At 36.6% G+C, this 19,837-nt stretch overlaps 1 protein-coding gene across 2 annotated transcripts in view; it reads left to right on the top strand.

Moving 5' to 3' along the window:
* The window catches only part of LOC126331935 (protein gustavus), a 317,640-nt gene extending 301,146 nt beyond the window's left edge, over positions 1–16,494 (top strand). For both annotated transcript variants that reach the window (XM_049996535.1, XM_049996534.1), the window contains 3 exons: positions 7,489–7,633; positions 13,189–13,347; positions 14,036–16,494. In XM_049996535.1, the coding sequence (XP_049852492.1) occupies positions 7,489–7,633; positions 13,189–13,347; positions 14,036–14,175 (444 nt within the window). In that variant the 3' untranslated portion in view covers positions 14,176–16,494. The remainder of the gene's footprint in view (positions 1–7,488; positions 7,634–13,188; positions 13,348–14,035) is intronic.
* The last annotated feature ends 3,343 nt before the right edge of the window (positions 16,495–19,837 follow it).

Raw genomic sequence — 19,837 nt, 5'->3', positions numbered from 1 at the left:
CAAATCCTCGTTGAAATGCCACACTTTATAATAAAGTGTGCTATGTTACAGAAGTGGGCATTGACGTGAAAATGCGATTGTAGAATGAGAGTATACATGTGCATTCCCTAAGGTGAGAGAGTGATATGGTGGCTGAAGTAGCAGGCACTATGAAATGTCAGGTGGTGGTGAAATGAGTTACTGATGCCGCCAAGTCTACCTACCTCCACCCCCACCCCTCTCCTTCCCCACCTCGCCCCACTCCTTGCCCTACCACTGTTGTAACAAGTAACCAATGGTTTGTGTGACCTGGTGGTTCCACACATTATCATGCATTCAGTGGTCACTTGCTAAGAAAACTAAATCGGCCACTATTTATAGTACATTCAATCTATATGCAGGGTTTGTCTGTAAAGTAAAAAGACTGAGCCTGGTAAAAATAATTTGATCCCGTTGTTAAAATTATTCAAACTATCTCCTTGGGCATTAATACAACACTGCCAGTGTGATTCTCTCACTGCAGAGGCTATCTGGAAGTCAGCTGCTGTAACCTCTTAGAGCGCTTGGCAACAGCCTGTTGGATGGTGGGGTAATAGTTGAAATGGTGAACTTCCAGGTTACTCTAGAGCTATGGGAGCAGGAAGTCTGGTAAACTCATATTGGAGCTTTGCAGTGGTTGGGACTTAAGTTGTGAATTCTGTCCGGGCCTGGTAAGCAGTCACAGCAAAGGTAGTGTGGGCTGGAGCATTGTTTTGGTAGACCTTTTAGTGATCGAAAATTCCCGGTCATTTTCGTTTGAATGAATACATAGAAAACTTCTTATTAGAAAATGGTGTTAATGGTTCATCGCACAGGTAAAAATTCTTTGTGGGCCACTTCACCGTTGTCAGAGGATGAACATTGTCTTTCCTTGGGCTTTGATGTTCCGGCTTTCTTGGGGATTGGGAAGTTGAGGTGTGACACAGAGCTTTGGAGCTTCAGTTTTGGGGTCATACTAGAACATTATTTATCACCTGTAATTATGATACCTAGCAGTAAACGTAAATTCATAGTAATTTTTTGATCATTACTTAACACTTTTTGCACTAACTTTGCACAAACTTTCTCCATGCTTCAAAATAATTTTGCGATCCATTGTTTTGCACATGTTGGTCTTCGATAACTGATACTATAAAACCACTGTTTGTCCCAGATAGCTTCCACTTTTAGCACGTTTTCATCCAAACCATTTGCTGAAGGACATCTAGGTTGCTGCACGTCTTAAATGGTCTCCCGTATATTCTTTAATTTTGAATTCACTGAATGATCAGAAAATGTGGACCCTTCTGTGAAAGCCTCCTTAACCAAGGCAAGTGTCTTGTAAGTGGTTTGGTCCAGGTGAAAGCAACATTTAATTACGTAGTGCTGATCCAGCAAATGCTTCATTTTTACATTTTCTGCTGTGATATTCATAAACAGCTTTTGCACCCTGCTTGATCCTCAGTCAGAGCTCACATGCAGCTGCCCCTCGTGTGTTCCTTAAATTACACTACCGAGTGCTACACAGCAGCCAATCTTGTTGCTTTATGGAAAAACACTGTTGATCAAAAGATACATCACTGAGAGGAAAGTACAGCAATTTAAGCCATTTTATTTTACAATAAATATCTTAAAATTACAGTGTATCTAATCGGACAGACAGCAATCATTCATAATTATTACTATATCCACAGAAAGTGTAAGAAAATGATGATGAATGGTCTTCTGTTTAGGTTGACCCCTCATTAAAAGACGATGGGAAATGCACAAAAGAAAAGAGATTCTATTCTTGGCAAGCATTAAACGGAAATAATGGACAGATAGTGCTACGTGTGAACCTGACAACAGTGATGGGGAAGGAACTCGCCCAACCCATACAATTCTAGGCTTATTATTATTTCAGGTGCAAGTAGACCAGATCAGTTGGGCTATAGAAGTCTTTTAAAAGGTGGTAATAAACCATTTCTTTGAACAACAAAATGCAAACTCTTAAATAAAAATTGTTTTGAACTTTTTCAAACTATATAAAGCACAAGAAAATGACAGTGTGCCCATTGGTTAGCAACCGTTCTAAACTTTATCCCTGCACTACCAAAGAGAGTTCATACGTGTGTATGTAGATAGCCATGAAAGAAATATTGCTTAGGTAATGTGAGACAAACATCTGCAAGATGTTATGTGTACAGTTAAACAAAGTGCTTGTTTTCAGGAGGTGGCGGTGAGATACTCTGATACAGATACTATGGGTCCTCATTCTGTTACTGTGTTCTTGGCCAGCACAAGTGATGTGGCTAGAAATGAGACTAGAAAACTTAAGTGCTCTCTTGGTGAAACACAGTATTGTGTAACAGATGCTGATGTCATAGTTTCCTCAGTGTGTTACCGGCATGACCTACCTATGTGGTAAAGGGTCAGTGCGCAAGTAGAAAACATAAATGAAGCCAATCTTAATATATGTGAGAAAGATACAAATGTGTTTGTTTTTCACATAAGTAGGAGGTAGATTCCATAAAACACACGGAGTTACTGATCTAGCTGAAGTTTGGTCCCTTCCGAGTGATCGTGACCAGAACCATACTAAAGACCTACCTTTTTTTTTCTTCTTCCATCCTAAGTGTTAAGACTGACAGTATCCATGAAAATACCACCCTACTCCTTCTAAACATGCAGTAATTAAGAAACAGTCCTGGAATTTGAGATATTCTTAGAACAACTCATTATGAAATTTTGTCTCTGAATGAACCCTGGCTTAAGGAAGAGGAATGTAATTTACACATTCCAACCTGCTATACAAGCCTTGCTGGTTAGTATAGATCGCAGAAGATAGATCGTGGTGGTATATCAGTGTTAGTTAAAGAACAATTCTCACCAAAAGCCAAAGTAATAGATATGAAAAACTTAACAGCAGAAGGAACATGGAAGCTGCTGCTGTCCAGTTCCCTGACTGGACAGTATATAGACATTACAATCACTTTGCAGAGATCCTGGAGTGCATGGAAAAATCTATCATAACTTAAATGACACACAATACTAATAATTAGTAATATTAATGTGTGTTAGTGTAAAATTCTAACACTAGATTCTTTCTAGATTGTTTAATGTCGCACAACTTTTACTGCCTCAGTGCTAAATCTACTAGACATATGATCGCCTAGATAATGTCATAAATACTTCTAAACATCAGACTGTAATATCATAAGCCATTGCTATTTGACCATGACGACCTATTCCTAAAACTGCCTGGAGTTGAAAATATTCAGAAACATGAGGCTGAATCCAGGGTAGTGAGCGACTATCGCATGATATACACACAACAAACCTCGGATATAAACTGCGGGATACTGGCTGGAGCTTCAGTGTCAATGGTTTGTCCTTGTAAAGCATATGAAAATTTCTTACATACTATAGTAGCCATCTTTAATAATTACTGTCCTAAGCACTTGTTAAATAAAAAAAACCTCTTGAAACTAACCACCAGAGTAATGGTAAATTTGAATGAAAATCTCCCCCACCTCAGGATGTAGTTGATGTAGTAGCAGTAACTCAAACTGAAGATTATTATGGCTTCTCCAACTTAATTGTGAAACAATTATAGAAATAATAGACAGAGACCGCAAAGGATTTTAAAGAGCAGCTGAATGGAATGGACAGTGTCTTGAAAGTTGGATATAGGATAAACATCATCAAAAGCAATACGAGGATAATGGAATGTAGTCAAATTAAGTCGGGTCATGCTGCGGGAATTACATTAGGAAGTGAGACACTTAAAGTAGTGGATGAGTTTTGCTATAGGGAAGAAAAGAAAACTGTTGATGATAGAAGTAGAGAGGATATAGAATCTAGACTGACAATGGCAAGGAAAGTGTTTCTGAAGAGAAATTTGTTAACTTACAGTATAGAGTTAAGTGTCAGGTCATTTCTGAATGCATTTGTATGGAGTGTAGCCATGTATGAAAGTGAAACATGGATGATAAATAGTTTAGACAAGAAGAGAATAGCTTCCGAAATGGGGTGCTATAGTAGACTGCTGGAGGTTAGATAGGTAGAACACACAACTAATAGAGGTACTGAATGGAATTGGGGAGAATAGTAATTTGTGACACAATTTCACTAAAGATCTTCGTGAAATAATACCACAATATTATATCACAATAAATATTTTAGGCATTCTGTGGCAGGAAAGAACAGCCACTTTACTTACCTTTAGACTATGAGAAGAAAATATGATACAAAAATAAAACTGGTAAATAATTTGCTTTACTTACACACAAAAGAAACACACACATTCAAACTTCATAGCCTCTGTATTTTATGGCCAGACACCAAGTTGATTTGGTGACAAGTACACAAACAACAGAATGCAAAAACTTGCATTGGGTCTGAGAGGTGAAAATGCTGGCATGCCAGTAGTCACATCATTTCAAACACTTGGTGCCATGATCCCCATTTGGGGATTTGTCTTTGTAATGGAAGTTTCGCATTTCTAATAATGCTGGCAGGGAATGCTACCATTTCCCACTACTGTCCAGACATTTGTTGGGCACTTGCACTGAAGTTTAATCAGTTGTTGTTAAATAAGTGAATTGTATACTTTTATTTCTGTGGGGAAGCTAAATTTTTCAGCATTACGAAGTTGCACATTTTCAAAGCAGCGTAAGTTACATTATTATGTAAATAACTTTAAATATCTGTACAGGCATGTTTTGAAATGGTTTGAGATGATGAACGATCGTTTATTTCAAAACTCTTATTTCATTTCTGCATGACATGTCTGATCTTTGATCGCCATTTGGGCCTCATGGCAATTTCCATGTAAAACTTATTTTGCTTTTATTTGCTCCTCAGGCACAATGAGCCACTATGAAGTACTTTGTATGAGGGGAAATTGAAGAAATTGTAAATGACCCAAACTTCATGGCTTTTTTTGGTGATGTTGGTGATGTGAATGAGACAATTGACATTATCGGGCTCCCTTCAGATAGTACAGATGAGATGTTTGTTTATGAAGATCGAACAGTATTTTCAATTATGTTTTCGTCGCTATCTGGCATCCCAGGTTCCTTGGAAATTCATGATAAGGGAGAAAAGGAAAATTAGTAACATGTAGGCTAATGAAAGAAGAATCTGAAAGCTATTATCACTTCTAATTGGACAACAGAAGATGCGATTTATCAAGAACCTATCCTGGTAAAGCAGAAATTGAACAGCGAAAATCCAATTTGGATTTAGCAGTACTAAAAGGAATATCTGCTGTTGAATGCTTCGAAGAATTTCTTGATGAATAGGTATTGAACTTGATTGTCAGCGAAAGTCAGATCTGCTACACAGAAAAATAATCACAGCTGTGAGTTATCCAATGGGTGCATAAAAAAAATCATAGGTATACTCCACTTCTCTGGATACCATGCTCTTCCACAGGAAAAGCTACACTGCAATGAAGATGAGGACTTACATATAAGGTGTGTAAGACAGTGTACGAGTCGCAATAGATAACATTGTAATGGAGGTGGCACTTTATTTCCAGATAACACACCTCTGAACAGAATTCCACCTGATGAAAGGGATGAATTTATAATTAGTCTGTTAATGGATTTACTGAATAATAATTAAATAAAATTTCAAGTTTTCCCTGACAGCCTGAGCATTGACGACCAAATGGTACAATATTATGGACACCATTACCTGAAACGGTTTGTTTGCAGGAAACCAGTGACATTTAGATTCAAATAGTGGGCCATGTGCTGTTCTCAGAGCGGTTTCTGTTACCATGCGGCAGTCTGTGAAGGAGAATCGAAGGTTACAAGTGATGTTTCAGTTCTGGGACAGTGGATCAGTTGTGTTGAATGTGATTTCTTTTATGCAGTCTCCTGAACTTCAAAGATATGTTTTGATAACTTTTTCACAAGCTTCTGTTTGATGAAGAGCTCTTGGAAATGAGAGTAAGGGCAACTGGAACTGCCGAATGAACCAAATAACTGTTAAATAGAATCTGAGAACAGCATGAAGAAGAAACGAAGAGGGGCATATGAGTATAGATTGGACAAAAATATGGAGATAATGGCAGTAATGTGTAAGTATAATTGTTGTGTAAAGCTATTGTCAAACCATGATGATGTAACCAGTGAGACAAGAAAAAAGCTGGAGGAAAGCTGAGAACAAAGAAGTGTAAGTTCCATAGTCAAGAACGATTTCAGAATATAACAATCATATGGGAGGAGTGGACAAACTGGACTGAAATGTGGAGAAATATCGTGTGAGAATTCGAAGTAAGAAACGGTACTTCCCATTGTTCACCAATGCATTAGATGTAGTGTTGGTGAGCACACACGTCATCTACTGCCTCTCGACTGAAAATATTAAAGTTCTTAAATTCCGTAGGATGGTGGCAAGGGCATAAGATGTCCATCTTACCCAAAATCATCCCTTTTGTGTGTCTCAATGGCATCGAGAACTTCTGGAAATGGACGTGATTGAATGCACAACATTTGGGGAAACAAAGAAAATGTACAATTTGCAAGAAATATGTGAGGAAACAGTGTTCTGTGTGCAATGTGGGACTCCATATTGTTTTTGTCTGGCATACAAAATAAAAGAAAATTTAAAAAGTTGCATGTGCCATGATCCTCATTTGGGATCAATTAAAATAAATAATTTATTTCAAGGTTATTGCATTTCTTGTTCTATATTACTTTTCTTCGTCTGTCAATCGGGCAACACAGAAATAAATGTAGATCAAAGAAAAAATAATTGGTACTTAATGAGTTAATGCAAAACAATAAAGCCAAATGTTCTTCAGCTTAATTACTTGTTGATTTCGCATCCTGCAACCCTTGTAGTGTACAGTAAGTTGGAGCACAGCTGAACTAGGAAATGAGGGATAGTAGGTAGTCAGGTAAGCAGAGAAGCTTGTAATGTCAAAGCTCTTCATTCTCAGTGTTTATTTGATCAAATAAACCATCAGTTGTGCTATAGGCAGCACATAGCATTGCTTTATTTAAATATTACAGACCTTCATATGAACTCAAAGCAAAGACTTCATAATAGAGCACCACACGTGCTCACAACAGCTCGGTCGTAATTTCCTATGTCTGTTCTCCCCTACCCTAGATACACAGTGAGGTCAGTACTTTCTCAGAATCCAAATTCTAATCTGAGCTATGCCGCTTTTGGTTCTTGTGGGCTCTGTTGTTATTATTTGTGATGTAATTTTCTTTAAATTAGTATTCCCGATTTTAAACCCACAACATAACTCCAGAAATAAATGTTTACAACCACCTCTGTCTGCATATCTTGGTTCGCAGAAGCTTCGCAGGCTGCGTAACATAGGTTTATTTTGTCTAAGAATGTTTGAATAGAGAAAATAAAAAGTGAACTAGATAAAGTTTATGTAGTCCAAATTTTGCATATTAATTTTAATTTTCTGATAGTTCAAAAATTATTTTCTACAACATAATGGAGTGAAAGTGTGTACTAATAACTTTTCATTTTTAGAGCCTGGTTGGTAGCAATGATCAGTCATGGGGATGGGACCTTGGTCGCAATAAACTTTACCATGACTCAAAGAACAATGCTGGAGTGACATATCCAGCGTTGCTAAAGCCTGATGAAACATTCATCGTTCCAGATAAATTCCTAGGTAAGTTGGGTTCTTGGTATTAATGCAGATAAGTCCTTTATGATCCTTGATATTTAGTCAGATGAAAATCACAATGATAAAACAAGGTAACATTGAAATATTGCCAATATTTTAATTGACAGGTTAACAGGTTAAACCCCACATGAAAGTGTTTCTTTTACAGTATCAATAAAGTAAAAAATGCTTGTGTGATACCAACAACCATTACAGTAGTACTGACCAGTACTGTTGCCATTTTGCTTTGTGTTAGCTGGTTGTGCTTAATGAGAGAAGTGCTGGGGCAGCAATTCTATTTGGTTTGTATAAGACCTTAAACCATACATAAAAGTTGCAAAAACTATAAAATGGAAGGCTTCTCATTTTGCAGTTTATGATTGGGGAAAAGCATAATTCTACCACTGTTTAAAAATGTAAGTTGTAACAGACCCGATACCTCTACAAATATGCCCTCAGTGGAATCTGGCTGAAAAAGTGGGCATTGAAAGTAGATGTTGTCTGTGGTGAATTGTACAAGAAGATTATAGTTCAAACACCTAACTTGCACTCAGATGTTCAATCACGTACGTTTTATAGTCAAATAGTCTCATGTACTTAAATTATGCACAGATAAATGCATAGCAACATACTAATAAATTGATTGTGTAATGTGATTGTTACAGTGCAGTAACTTAACACTTGAATATTTATTCACAGAAGTTGTCCTGTGACAAACAAGTAATTAAGTCACAAATTTAAGAATTTTAATCACTCTTTCAGATCCAATATTCAAATATGTACAAACACCATGTGCACAGTGGTTAACATTGTTCTTAACCTGATAATGTTGTCGCATTGAGTATAGTTAAAGTTTGACACAATGTATAAGAATCACTTCATTCACTGTCAAATTGGTCATCTAAACAATAAAATCATTGAACAAACCCCTGGATACAAATTTTAGATAAAACACTGTACATTTTATGACTTGTAACTTGCACTAACTTGTCTGCAGTACATTACATCCAGATTGGTGTAAACTGGCTTCAATATTTAAAACTTAGTTAGATGATGTCATTTAGTGAATTTTCTTAAATGCAATTGAAAATGCACATTTCAGGGTAATTGAATAGTAAATAAAGTTCAGTTTAAAAAGAACTTCTACTTACTATTGAATTAAGCTGATGAGTTTGCCTCTGTGTGGGATTCTGTTTCAGCAACTTTTTCGTAACAAATATTTGGGGTCATGTTGATGTTAAATTTGCAATAGAAGTACGGTAAAACACGAACTTCATATTCCCACAAAATAATGTCTATACTTCATGTGACTTATAAAAATTCCTAAAACATATGCCAGTCATAAAACTGTCAAAAGCTTTTTAAACTACCTCAGTTCTTTTTAAAACTTTGATGGTAAACATTGACTTCCAATCCACTGTGTCCCTTAATGCGTGGTTGTTTCCCTCCTCACCTTCATAGTGAATTATGTAATCAAGGTGTAGTTACTAGATGAACCTATCTACCTTCTATGCTCTGAAACCTATAATTTACAGTTCACTATGTATGATCAATAAGGAATTTTTGTAATGGGAAGTCTTGGTCTAATAGAAAAAAAATTAGGAGTAAAGGCAAGCACTTACCAAATAGTTGTAGTCTTTGACAGGTGCATAAACAAGACAGTGAGAACATTGCTAGCTTTGTGATGACTCTTATTTCGATGTAGAGTTCACAAACATTCATGCCACTCCAATGGGACTACATGGTGCTGGCTAAATACACACTGTCAGAACTGCAGTTTTCCAACTTGACAGTGGTGTTGGAGTTTTATGTGGTGGAATAGTCAGGGGGATAAAGGGGGCAGGTGGTGGGAGGAATGGTTGGGGATGGGTAGATTACTACTGGAAGGGAGATGCTGCAGGTTCACAGTGTGAGAATGTGAAATCAGTGCCAGCATTGGTTAGTTCCTGTATCCAACTACTACTCAAGCCCATTGACTTGCTACTATTGAAAACTACCTCCCCCAATTGTCCTAAAGACTCCAAACTTATTCCTTACACATCTATCTACATCCTCACACAGTACTACTAATCCTAAAAGGGAAAGATCTGTATACAATGTGCAGTGTGGCCATGGGCACCTGCATGGTACCTTCCTAAGCTAACTGTTTTATGAACCATTTAGAGAGAACCTCTGTAGGAATCCACAACACCAAACCCTTTGTATGACTAAGGTTGATTATTGATATTGTTAAGATCTGGATCCAGGGGCAAGACACCCAATCCTCATTCCTCCACAATCTTCTGTACTATTAGCTTCACCTGGTCCTATTCATTCTGACAAACCACCTTCCTAGACATTCCCCTTCAGCCCTATGATAGTTCCATCCCACCTCTAGCCATATGAGTCCCACCCTTCATCAACAGTACCTGCATTTTGATAGACAGGATCACTTCCATGCCAAAAAATGACTCCTGTATAGTCTGGCCACCAGTGGGCAGTACATCTTCAGTGACATGTCATTTATTAGCACTGCTGGAATTGCTGCACACAACAAACTAAATGGCTGCTGCCGAACTGTGGCGAATCGTAGAATGAACCACCCAGTGACTGAACACACTGCTGAGCATAATGTGCTAGGTTCCAGTGTCTGCTTCATGACTCATGACATCAGTAACCTTCCTCAAACACCAATGCCCTTGAACAATGAATGTGGAAGTTGGGGAAAGATGTTCATTCCCTTAGTCCTCCTTGCTTCACTTGCATGGAACTCTCAGCCTATGGTGTGCATGCTGCATTCCTGTCAGGATTCTTCCTCGTTACCTCTGCCCATTTGGTTGCTGTCACACCCTCCCCTTAAAAATTGTATTCTCTTTCTTTCATGTTATTTATATTATTGGTTGATCATTTATGTCTAATTTCATTACCCACTTAGTGAAGTAGTACATATCAGCTGTAACCTAAACATTTTCAGCAGTCTCATTCGGTTTCATTATGTGCGATAGTGACATGCTGTCCATTTTCTCTTGGTTTTGTGAAACACATCCACTGTGGGCATGTATCTTCCCAAACAATAGCTTTTCCACTGTTATTGTTAATATTTTGCCCTTTTTAGTGCCTATGTAAAATACTTTTTCAGACCGTCCAAATATATTTTCTTTTCTTTAGATAGCTCCTAATTTTTGAGCATGAGAATTTTGAAGTAAAGTTGCTTTTCACATTTGTCAGTACATTTGAGGGGTAACCATATGTAGTCTAAAAAAAAAGTTTTGTCATTATTCATTATTGTGCATTACACAATCACATTTTTGTTTTTAGGCATTTTGAAGTATTTCAACAGTCTCACATTATTACATTCCCCTGTATATTCAGTCTTACAAAGGTCAAGAGTCTCCATCTCTCTGAAGCTCCATTTGTCTCAAAGTAATTACAATAATAGTATTGGTATAAAAGCTATTCCTATCTTAACCTTCTCGTTTGGTATTTATCACTAATTATTCCCTGTCATTGTCTGGGAAGGAATAAACTGCATCCATTTTCACAAGTTATATTTTGAAAGAAAATTAATTATTTTGTCAGTTACAGTATTTTAACATGTTATTGGGTAACTTTTATGATGAAAAAATAAAGGGGGTTGATTGGTTGTAAAATATTACAAACACAGATGCGTTGGATTTCAGGTGCTGCTAGTGCTTGGTACATTTTGCTGTGTTGAATCTGTCACTCACCTTTATATTATTTTGGAATATATGTGTTCACCTTTATGGATTATTCTGGTGGTCCAGCTACTTATCCCACAGCAGTGTACAAACTTTATCTTGTTCTGAACTTTGGTGCTGAAATAAAAGATCATGATAACTACTTTGAGCTAAGAAATGAACTTTTTTCAAGTTTCACTTCTGTGTTTGTCATTTTCCTCTCTCATGACAGCAAATACTCTAATCACAGCTTGAAATAATCTAAACTTTCAATGCTATATTGGACATTGACCCATACCTCGTACATAAAAGTTCCAACCTTTAATAACAGAAAGTGGTTCATTTGTTTTGGGTTCCTGTTAATGTTGTCGGTGGTCCTTCTTTTACACCAAGCCACCTGTGACACCAGCAACTCAGTGTGTCAAAGCATATCTAAGTTCTCAAGCAACACATGACTGGTGCTCATCCTCTGATGACTCGCTTCTGTCCTTGTCAGTATTGCTCATGCACACTGTATGAACAAAACTGGGGTGCACAGTTCCTGGTCCTTTTTTCTAAACTACTAAACATATATCAGCAATAATAAGTATCTTTAGCTGGTACAAATATTAATAGTGATGTATGGCATTAAATAAAATGCAGTTACACTAAACTTTTTTGTCTGTCGGTTCAGTACAAATATTGCAATTGATTCTGAAGTAACTTCAGAATGAGCTAGATACTTGAAACTTTAAACTTGGCTGAGAACTGGATGACAGTGCAATATTAACTTGCGTGTGTGTAAGAGGGTACTTAGTTGTGGTAAGAACGATTGCTGCTATGTCCAAGTGGGGAGAGATCAGTTTGGTAATTTTCATAATGTAATCATAGGAGGAAGCAATGTACTGGTTGACTTGGGTGGAGAAAAACTGAAATAACCCTTGCAGTTTACTATATGGCTCTGTGGTAATCTCGTCAGAATGTTTTGAATTGATTGAAAAGTTTTAGACTTGTGAGTCTAAAAAGCAGAACGCAATTATTTAAATAAAATCTTTTTAGTATAACATGTTTCAAAAGTGGACTAAGATGCATGGCATAATCTCCTAGTTCCATACAAATTCCCAACCCCCATACAGATAGGCGTAACATTTGTGCTTCTGAATTTATTGTAGCTATGAAGATACTTGTAGAGTTTGATGTGAACAAAGTGGGGCACATGCGATACATAATTGAACCAAAAATAATTCACATCCTGATTATTTACTGTATGCACCCCGTCTTTTACAATTCAAGTTCCAAAAGTATTTTCATAGCTACTGGGAAAATTGCAAGCAAAAATTTTTAGGACTAGTTGTTTGGGGGTTACAAATCCATATGGGCCTAAGAGACATTTTGGTTCGTACTCAATTTTAATTTTAAACATGCACATTAAAGTTTTTTATTAAACTAAATATTTGTAGTGCGTTTGGTGACATCATAAATTTCAGAATTCCCACTATAGTAAGTTATGTAAACATGTCATTAGCAAAAGAACAAAGTGATCACACTTCAGTAATCAGAAATCAATAAAAATGAACTGTGCCATATTGTGCCAGGATAACTGTAGAGTCCACATTAAAATTCAAGAAATAAGTGTTGCGAGGGTTTAACTTCAGCTTGCAACAATATTTGACAGTTGTTCAGGGTAGCAAATGACAAAATGATAGAGTAAGCTCCAAAACGTTGTTTTCAATCAACACAGGAATTACCTTGTTCTATTTCTATAAATTTTGTTGTAAAGTTGTACCTCACCTTATTCAGAAACGAAGGAAAGAATGACCGTATGTGTAAAAAGTAATTTTTAGTTGGATATTTTTTATGATTTTTACATGTGAGAGAATGTGACTTGAGTCTTCTATGTTGCAGTGGTGTTGGACATGGATGATGGCACTCTCTCATTCGTCGTTGACGGCCAGTATTTGGGTGTGGCATTCAGGGGACTGAGGGGCCGCAAACTGTATCCAATTGTGAGTGCTGTTTGGGGTCACTGTGAAATCACCATGAAGTACATCGGTGGCCTCGATCGTAAGTGTATTAAGTTTTCTGGTATGAGAAAAATTTTGAAAATTAGTGAATAAGGAATTTATAGGAGGAAAGGCAGTTCTAAATGCCATATCACATGCTTTGAACTTCAGTTTACAAAAATGCCTATATGTAATTTAACTACTAGTCACTTCACATCTTATGTGATTTAACAAATAATATGGTCACCTACTGCATTACTAGTTAGAATATGAGTTATACAGTGCAGGATAGTTACCAGTAATTAAAAGTAATCAAAGAAAAGAAACTAATTGCCAAACTCTCAGGTTTAAACAAAACAGGAGAGTAATTCCATGAAACTTAACCTTCATAATAAAAACCAAAATATTTACTTACTCACCGTATTAAAGAGGCATTGTCAAGAGCGCCAGTAATTTAAATACAGGGTGAAGGTGTGATTCTGAAATCTTGGATTTAGTAACAAACTTGCTGACATTTCCACGAATAACGTTTTTCGAAAATAGTTAGAAACTGATATTTCTGTCATAATACTGGTAGTCATTGATAGAGATTTGTCAGTGTTTATTAAATAATGTCACATTTCGAAATGTTATTTACAGATGAAAAATGTCAAAAGTGTAAAACCAATTCTGTGAAAATTGCTTACATTCTTAAATATTTAAAGTGTTGCATTGCTGTTAATTTCTGATAATTTGTATTTAAATTACAGCTGAACCATTGCCACTGATGGATTTGTGTCGACGTGTGATAAGGCAGCGTGTGGGAAAACACCAGTTGGAGGAGCGTATTGCACAGCTGAATCTTCCACATGCTTTGCAGGTTTACCTGCTCTACAAGGACCGCAGATAACAGGCCCACAGCTGTGTAGCCTAGATGCGAGACCTCTTGTACACCTCCTTTTATGACAACTACTGGTGCAGTGCATTTCTGCTGTATCACATCGCATTGCATCACCTCGCACTGTGTGCGTGCTGGTTGTTCCCTCCTCATATAATGACAGCTGCATGCCACCTGGAGGATGCAGGACTAACTTTCCTCTTCATTATAGGGTGGTTTTGACAGTTCTCATGTTAATAATAAAATAAAAAGTAATATGAAGACTTCGTAATGTGGTATAATTTAATTTGGTGGCAATTTTTTAATTGCACTGACAAGTGTGCAGACATTTTTTATTAACCAGTGCCCATTCAAGACCTCGAATTTGTAGTGGAGTGCCTGTGTATGTTTGAATTCAGTGTCTTCATTAAGAAGCTGGAGTGATTTTACTTAAGTTTTAGCATTGATGTATTTATGTCTGGAGCCATAGGACTTGAACGGTAGAATTCTTGTGCGTCTGTTGAGAGAAAGCTCACTTTGGAAGATTATTCTGTGTATAAGTGGTATAATGAAATGGTGTCCTTAATTCATTTAAGTTAAGTTAGTTAGATAAATGATTTAGACTGCATTATTGTCACAACTTGTTCTCTAAATATAATGTAAATCGTCCACTGATAAGTTGGTTCTCCTTTTATATTAAAAGGTATTTGTATCATAAAGCAGAAGACAAATGAGCATTTTATTTTAATCAAAATTAATGGGTGCAATATGTGAAACTTAAGAATTGGCCCATTACTTGCATCTGTGGAGGAGTTAATGGAATCTGTACCACAAGATTTGCTCACACGGCATACACACACACAGGGAATGAAAAGTATCATTGTATGTAACTGGTGAGGCATATGGGGCATAGAACACTTCATTGGTGCAGAGTGGATGATACTTGAATCTGTTTCTTCTCATTGCTGGCCATGAGAAAATTTTGATTTTGTTAAAGTAAAGAAAATAATGCTTCATTGTCAGACCTGCTGGTTCTTTCTTGTAGTAATTAATTAATTTGTTTTATAAATTTTTATGTAAATATTTTTTTATTGTGACTGATCAGTGCTGATCCAAAGTATTATTAGACAGGTGACACTGAAGCATTAACATAAAAAAAACCACCTTCCGCACAGTTATTATGGGACATTCATTACCCTCTCTACTTCGGCAATTATTTGGCTTTCCATACGTCTTTTCAATAGGCTATGTTCCTAAATTTTTTCAAATAAAAAAATTGTAATTTTTGTGTGAATGGCCATGCATCAGTGTGGGTAGTTTCATATTTTCTCATCTGTGTTACCAACACCAAGGTGTCCTTTCGTGTTTTGGCTTCTTAAGTTTAAAAGTGTTTGCATGTAAAAATTAAAGGGAATTAATTGAATTGATGTATATATAATCACATTACTATAACTTGAGAATAATTAGCTGCAATTCAGTTGTTTCAAAGAACACAAGATTCACATCTCCCCGAGTTTCCTGTTGACTGCCAGATGCTAGTAAGTTTGAGGAGTAACCACCTGTGTTGATGTGGAGTAGAAAGTCAGATTCATTGTACCATCCATTCTTAGCTCACTAATTTTTGTAATTTGCTGTGAAAATCCATGAAATTTAGTGAAAGAAAGAAAAAAATTTGATTCATTAGCCTTAAAACAAACAATTGTTACCTTTTAAAATTATCCATCAACTTTGAATAGCCTTGAGCAGTTGTACAACAGTTCGGTTTTGCTTTGTTTGTTTGTCAGTTTCCATGAAGCTTGGCATATAACCAACTTGTCCTCACAAATATCAAAGTTTTGGATGTTAAGAACCCTCTCTTGCTATGCAAAAAGGGATTTCATTAATGTTTTTAACTGTTAATTCGTGTTTTTTAAAGAATGCACCGTCTGAAAATCAGTGTCTATTCATGCAATCTCTGCACATTGTATTTCATTTAGCAGTGGAAAAATATGTGTGTACTAAGTGTTAGATTTCTGTTCTATGACTATGAAATACTTGTAGCTGATAGCACTTGTGAAATGAGGAGAATAAGAATGTTATGTAAAAGATTAAGGATTTTTCATTACTTTTTACACCATTATCCTTAGCTACAATATTTCTCATTTTTTCGGTTGACAATATATGAGAGTCAGTATTAAACTGATTTGTCTGAAACACATGTTACAAATTCCAGGAGAGCATTTTTGTGATCAGTTGGAAAGATCAAATACAATGTACAATATTAAAGTTTTTAATTTAAAAAGTGTTTATCAGCAACTGTTTGGGCAACTGTGTATTATGAGTTTGAAAACAATAAAGTTTTATTGAGATAAATTCTTCTCACATAAGTTATTTAAAGTGCAGTCACTTGGTTGTTAAACTTAAGACACACTTTAAAATTATATTGGGGGGGGGGGGGGGATGGGGTGGGACACACTACAGAAAGAGGTTAAATCTGCAATATAATGCTTACATTTTTAATCATTGTTTTGCATTAACAATTTGGGGCAATGCAATGAGAATTTATAGAATCTTATTGTTTGATTGCATCAGCTGAACACACTGAACAGAATCAATCCTTTTGCACCTTGCTGAACTTACCACTTCAGTTATATTCATAAAAAGACTTCGTATACAAGGTGTGCGATAAATGCCCGCCACGTTTGGAAACATTGGTCTTTGATCACATAAATTTGTGAAACAATTCAGTCTTGAACCTAAGTTTAAATCATTACATTAATCACCACTTCCCCCTCCACCCCTTCCCCTCTCAAACCACACAGTCACTGTTACAGGTGAAACAGGTAGGAAAGTGGCAGTACAGAGGAGCAAAAGATAACTGAAAGTACCTCAGTAAAGTGACAGTGTAAGGAGAGTGGTGGTATCTCGTGGGATAACGCTTAAGTTTTTAATTAAAAGAGATGAGCTGTTATGGAATGCGGAAATTGAAAGCACACACGGGAAGTGAATAGGGTGCAGGGGCCATAGTAAAAATTCATGTATGTTGTAGCTAGTTGAAGGAACTAAAAGGGACATGACTTGAACGAATTGCGAAAATGGGAGTGGCCTCCATTTACATTAGACTCAAGATGACTTAATTTTCTGTTAAATTTGATATGCAGCCTGTGCAGTAATTGTAAAATCTGCTTAATTCTCTGGAGACTGTTTATTGATAAGTCTGTTTTAGCTCATCTTATTTTCACACAGTTACTGTTGAACTAGACCATTTGGATGATATGGCCTTTCTCCCTACAGAATGGTGTCCATTATATCTGAAACCATGTGAGCCAAGGCAGTGGTAGCACTCATAGTGATGAGAAATTGATGAGATTAATGGCTGAATGCAACACTGGTGGATGGAGTGTAAAATCAAACTACTCTTTACTGGTTGGTTATGTAAGGTGATCAATGACAACCAGTTAGCAACAATGTTGTATGGGAATCTCATTTTTTGCGAACACTGAAATCACCAGCATTACAACAGATAACAACATGACAAGAATTTTGCTATTTGTCAAACTTCATATTTACATTTTTCTATGTGCTGTATCTTGTTTTATTTATAGATGGTAATGATCACGGTCATTATCAGTGTCCTTTATTTCTGTGAGCTTCTGCTTGAATGCCACACTGTAAATTCAATGGGTATATTGTTAAGAGTGTCACTTACAATTGAGTTCACAAACGTAGCTGCTTTGTGCTCCTAACAGCAATGAATCTGAAATCCAGTGAAACTCATATTTTTAAATGAAGAATACTCTTCTGTTCAGATATTTGCTGTATAAACCTCTGCTGACCTGAACTACATGGAATTGGTCCTATTGCTTTAGTTGGTATGGTGTCCCACAATCCCAAAATTTGTGTGTGGGATAGGTATAGAGGGACAGTAGTTGCAGAGTTTCTTAGCATATTAATTACTATATTTTACCATATTTTTTTATATAAGTTAGTTTTTGTGACTTGCAGATTGTTGGAGAAAGAACTTTATTCAGCCTTCCTGTCTAAAATGGTAATGTGGCTTAGAATTTTATTGATAGTTATGTGACAAAGATAAATGAAACCATTTTAAAGGAAGACAAAAGTGTGTTCCTTTCACAGTACTGGTCTTGCTTGAATAGCAGTTGATCTGGCATTTTGGCGTTAATGCTATCGCTACACCCCACTCTTCTGCCCCACTTTATTCCCTCATGGTGAAGCTGAGCAATAATGCGAAGTATTCGTGGAATGCTCCACTATTATATTGGATGTTTATTCATGTCTCACTTTTTGCTGTTGCTTTTTTCGTTCATTCTTTTCATATTTTGTCTTGCAACAGCTTTCTCTACTTCTGTTCTCCGTGGTTCTCCTAGTTACTTTAGTGTTACACTGTTTTCGCTGTTTACACAAAAAGAACTTCACTGTTTAGGGAAGTCAATTCATGTCTATCTTGAGCAGTGTGCTACGGTGTCTACAAATTCAGAGGATGAAATTCATGACCTTTTTATTACTTTATGATTAACTGATGATTAAATTCCTCCTCTCACTCGAGAGTCCAGGTTACAGTTCGCAAGCAGGTGAAATATGACGTGGGAAACATTTTGGTTTGTGAGAAATTGATTTTACTCTGATTGTCCATAACACCTTTAAAACGAAATTAAAGTTACCATGGTTTAATATTAATTATTAAAAACCTTTAAGGAAATGTCTTTGCAAAAAGATGAGAAAGAGATTTAAACAGAAGTGGGACTGGATAGAATTAAAGAAACAGCCATTCTGTTACGTCTCCAGTAACAGATGGGATGGTTGCACTGTTTGGGGTGGAGCTCCAATTTATACATAATTTTCCACTATGTGTATACGTCACATAGCTCAGTGAAGCCAAATCTACAAATTTATCCATGTTGGCCTGCCCCTCGAGGGTGCAAATATGGACTGCTGGATACATCATTTTTGGGGGTAATGGTAACTTGCTACACCACCTAGAACTGCATCTGACTGACACAACAAAATTAATGACCACCCACTAAGTGTCATTACCTTTTCATTACTTTCATGACCACCTGTTCATTTACATTACATTTTCGTTACTTCTGTGACCTGTAGACACTCTGCACGTAAAATAAGGGAAGGGTAACAACTCGCCTATAGTGGTAGATGCATTGAGCACAGTAACACACAATGGTAAACAGCATTAACACTGGCTTTCGAACACTAGCTCTTTTTCTAGCAGCCATAAGTGAATGGTGGTTGCCTTTCCCTTATTTTATGCTTTGCTTCATCCAGGAATTTCCATGTTTCTTCATTTCTGTGTTGTATTTGTGTGAGATGACTCGTAATTGGATATCCATATTTAACACTTAGGCATGTGGCAGGGTGATTTAAGGTACTATGAAAGTAATCATGAGTGATAAATGTAAGTATTGACCATAGTCAGTCAAGTCTGTGTTACTTGTGCCGAGAGTTCTCTCTGGTTCTCAGTTACCGTGAATGAGGTACTAATAATAATCTTTATGAAATGGAAATTGCTGCAATTTTTATGATATTTGATGTTACATTTCCCAGTAACACCATGAAGTTTTGAAGTTATTCGTGTCATGTTCTTTTCGTGTGTACAGCTTTGGTGACTCGTTACATTTTAGTTCCTGAACACTTGCCCGAATGTAGAGGGGTGTACCATTGTTGAAGTGGTAGATTTGAT

Source organism: Schistocerca gregaria, chromosome 2 (genome assembly GCF_023897955.1).
Source record: "Schistocerca gregaria isolate iqSchGreg1 chromosome 2, iqSchGreg1.2, whole genome shotgun sequence".
In the NCBI taxonomy this organism is placed as follows: domain Eukaryota; kingdom Metazoa; phylum Arthropoda; class Insecta; order Orthoptera; family Acrididae; genus Schistocerca; species Schistocerca gregaria.
Note: the sequence above shows the minus strand (reverse complement) of the source record. Positions and strands in the feature narration are given on the sequence as shown.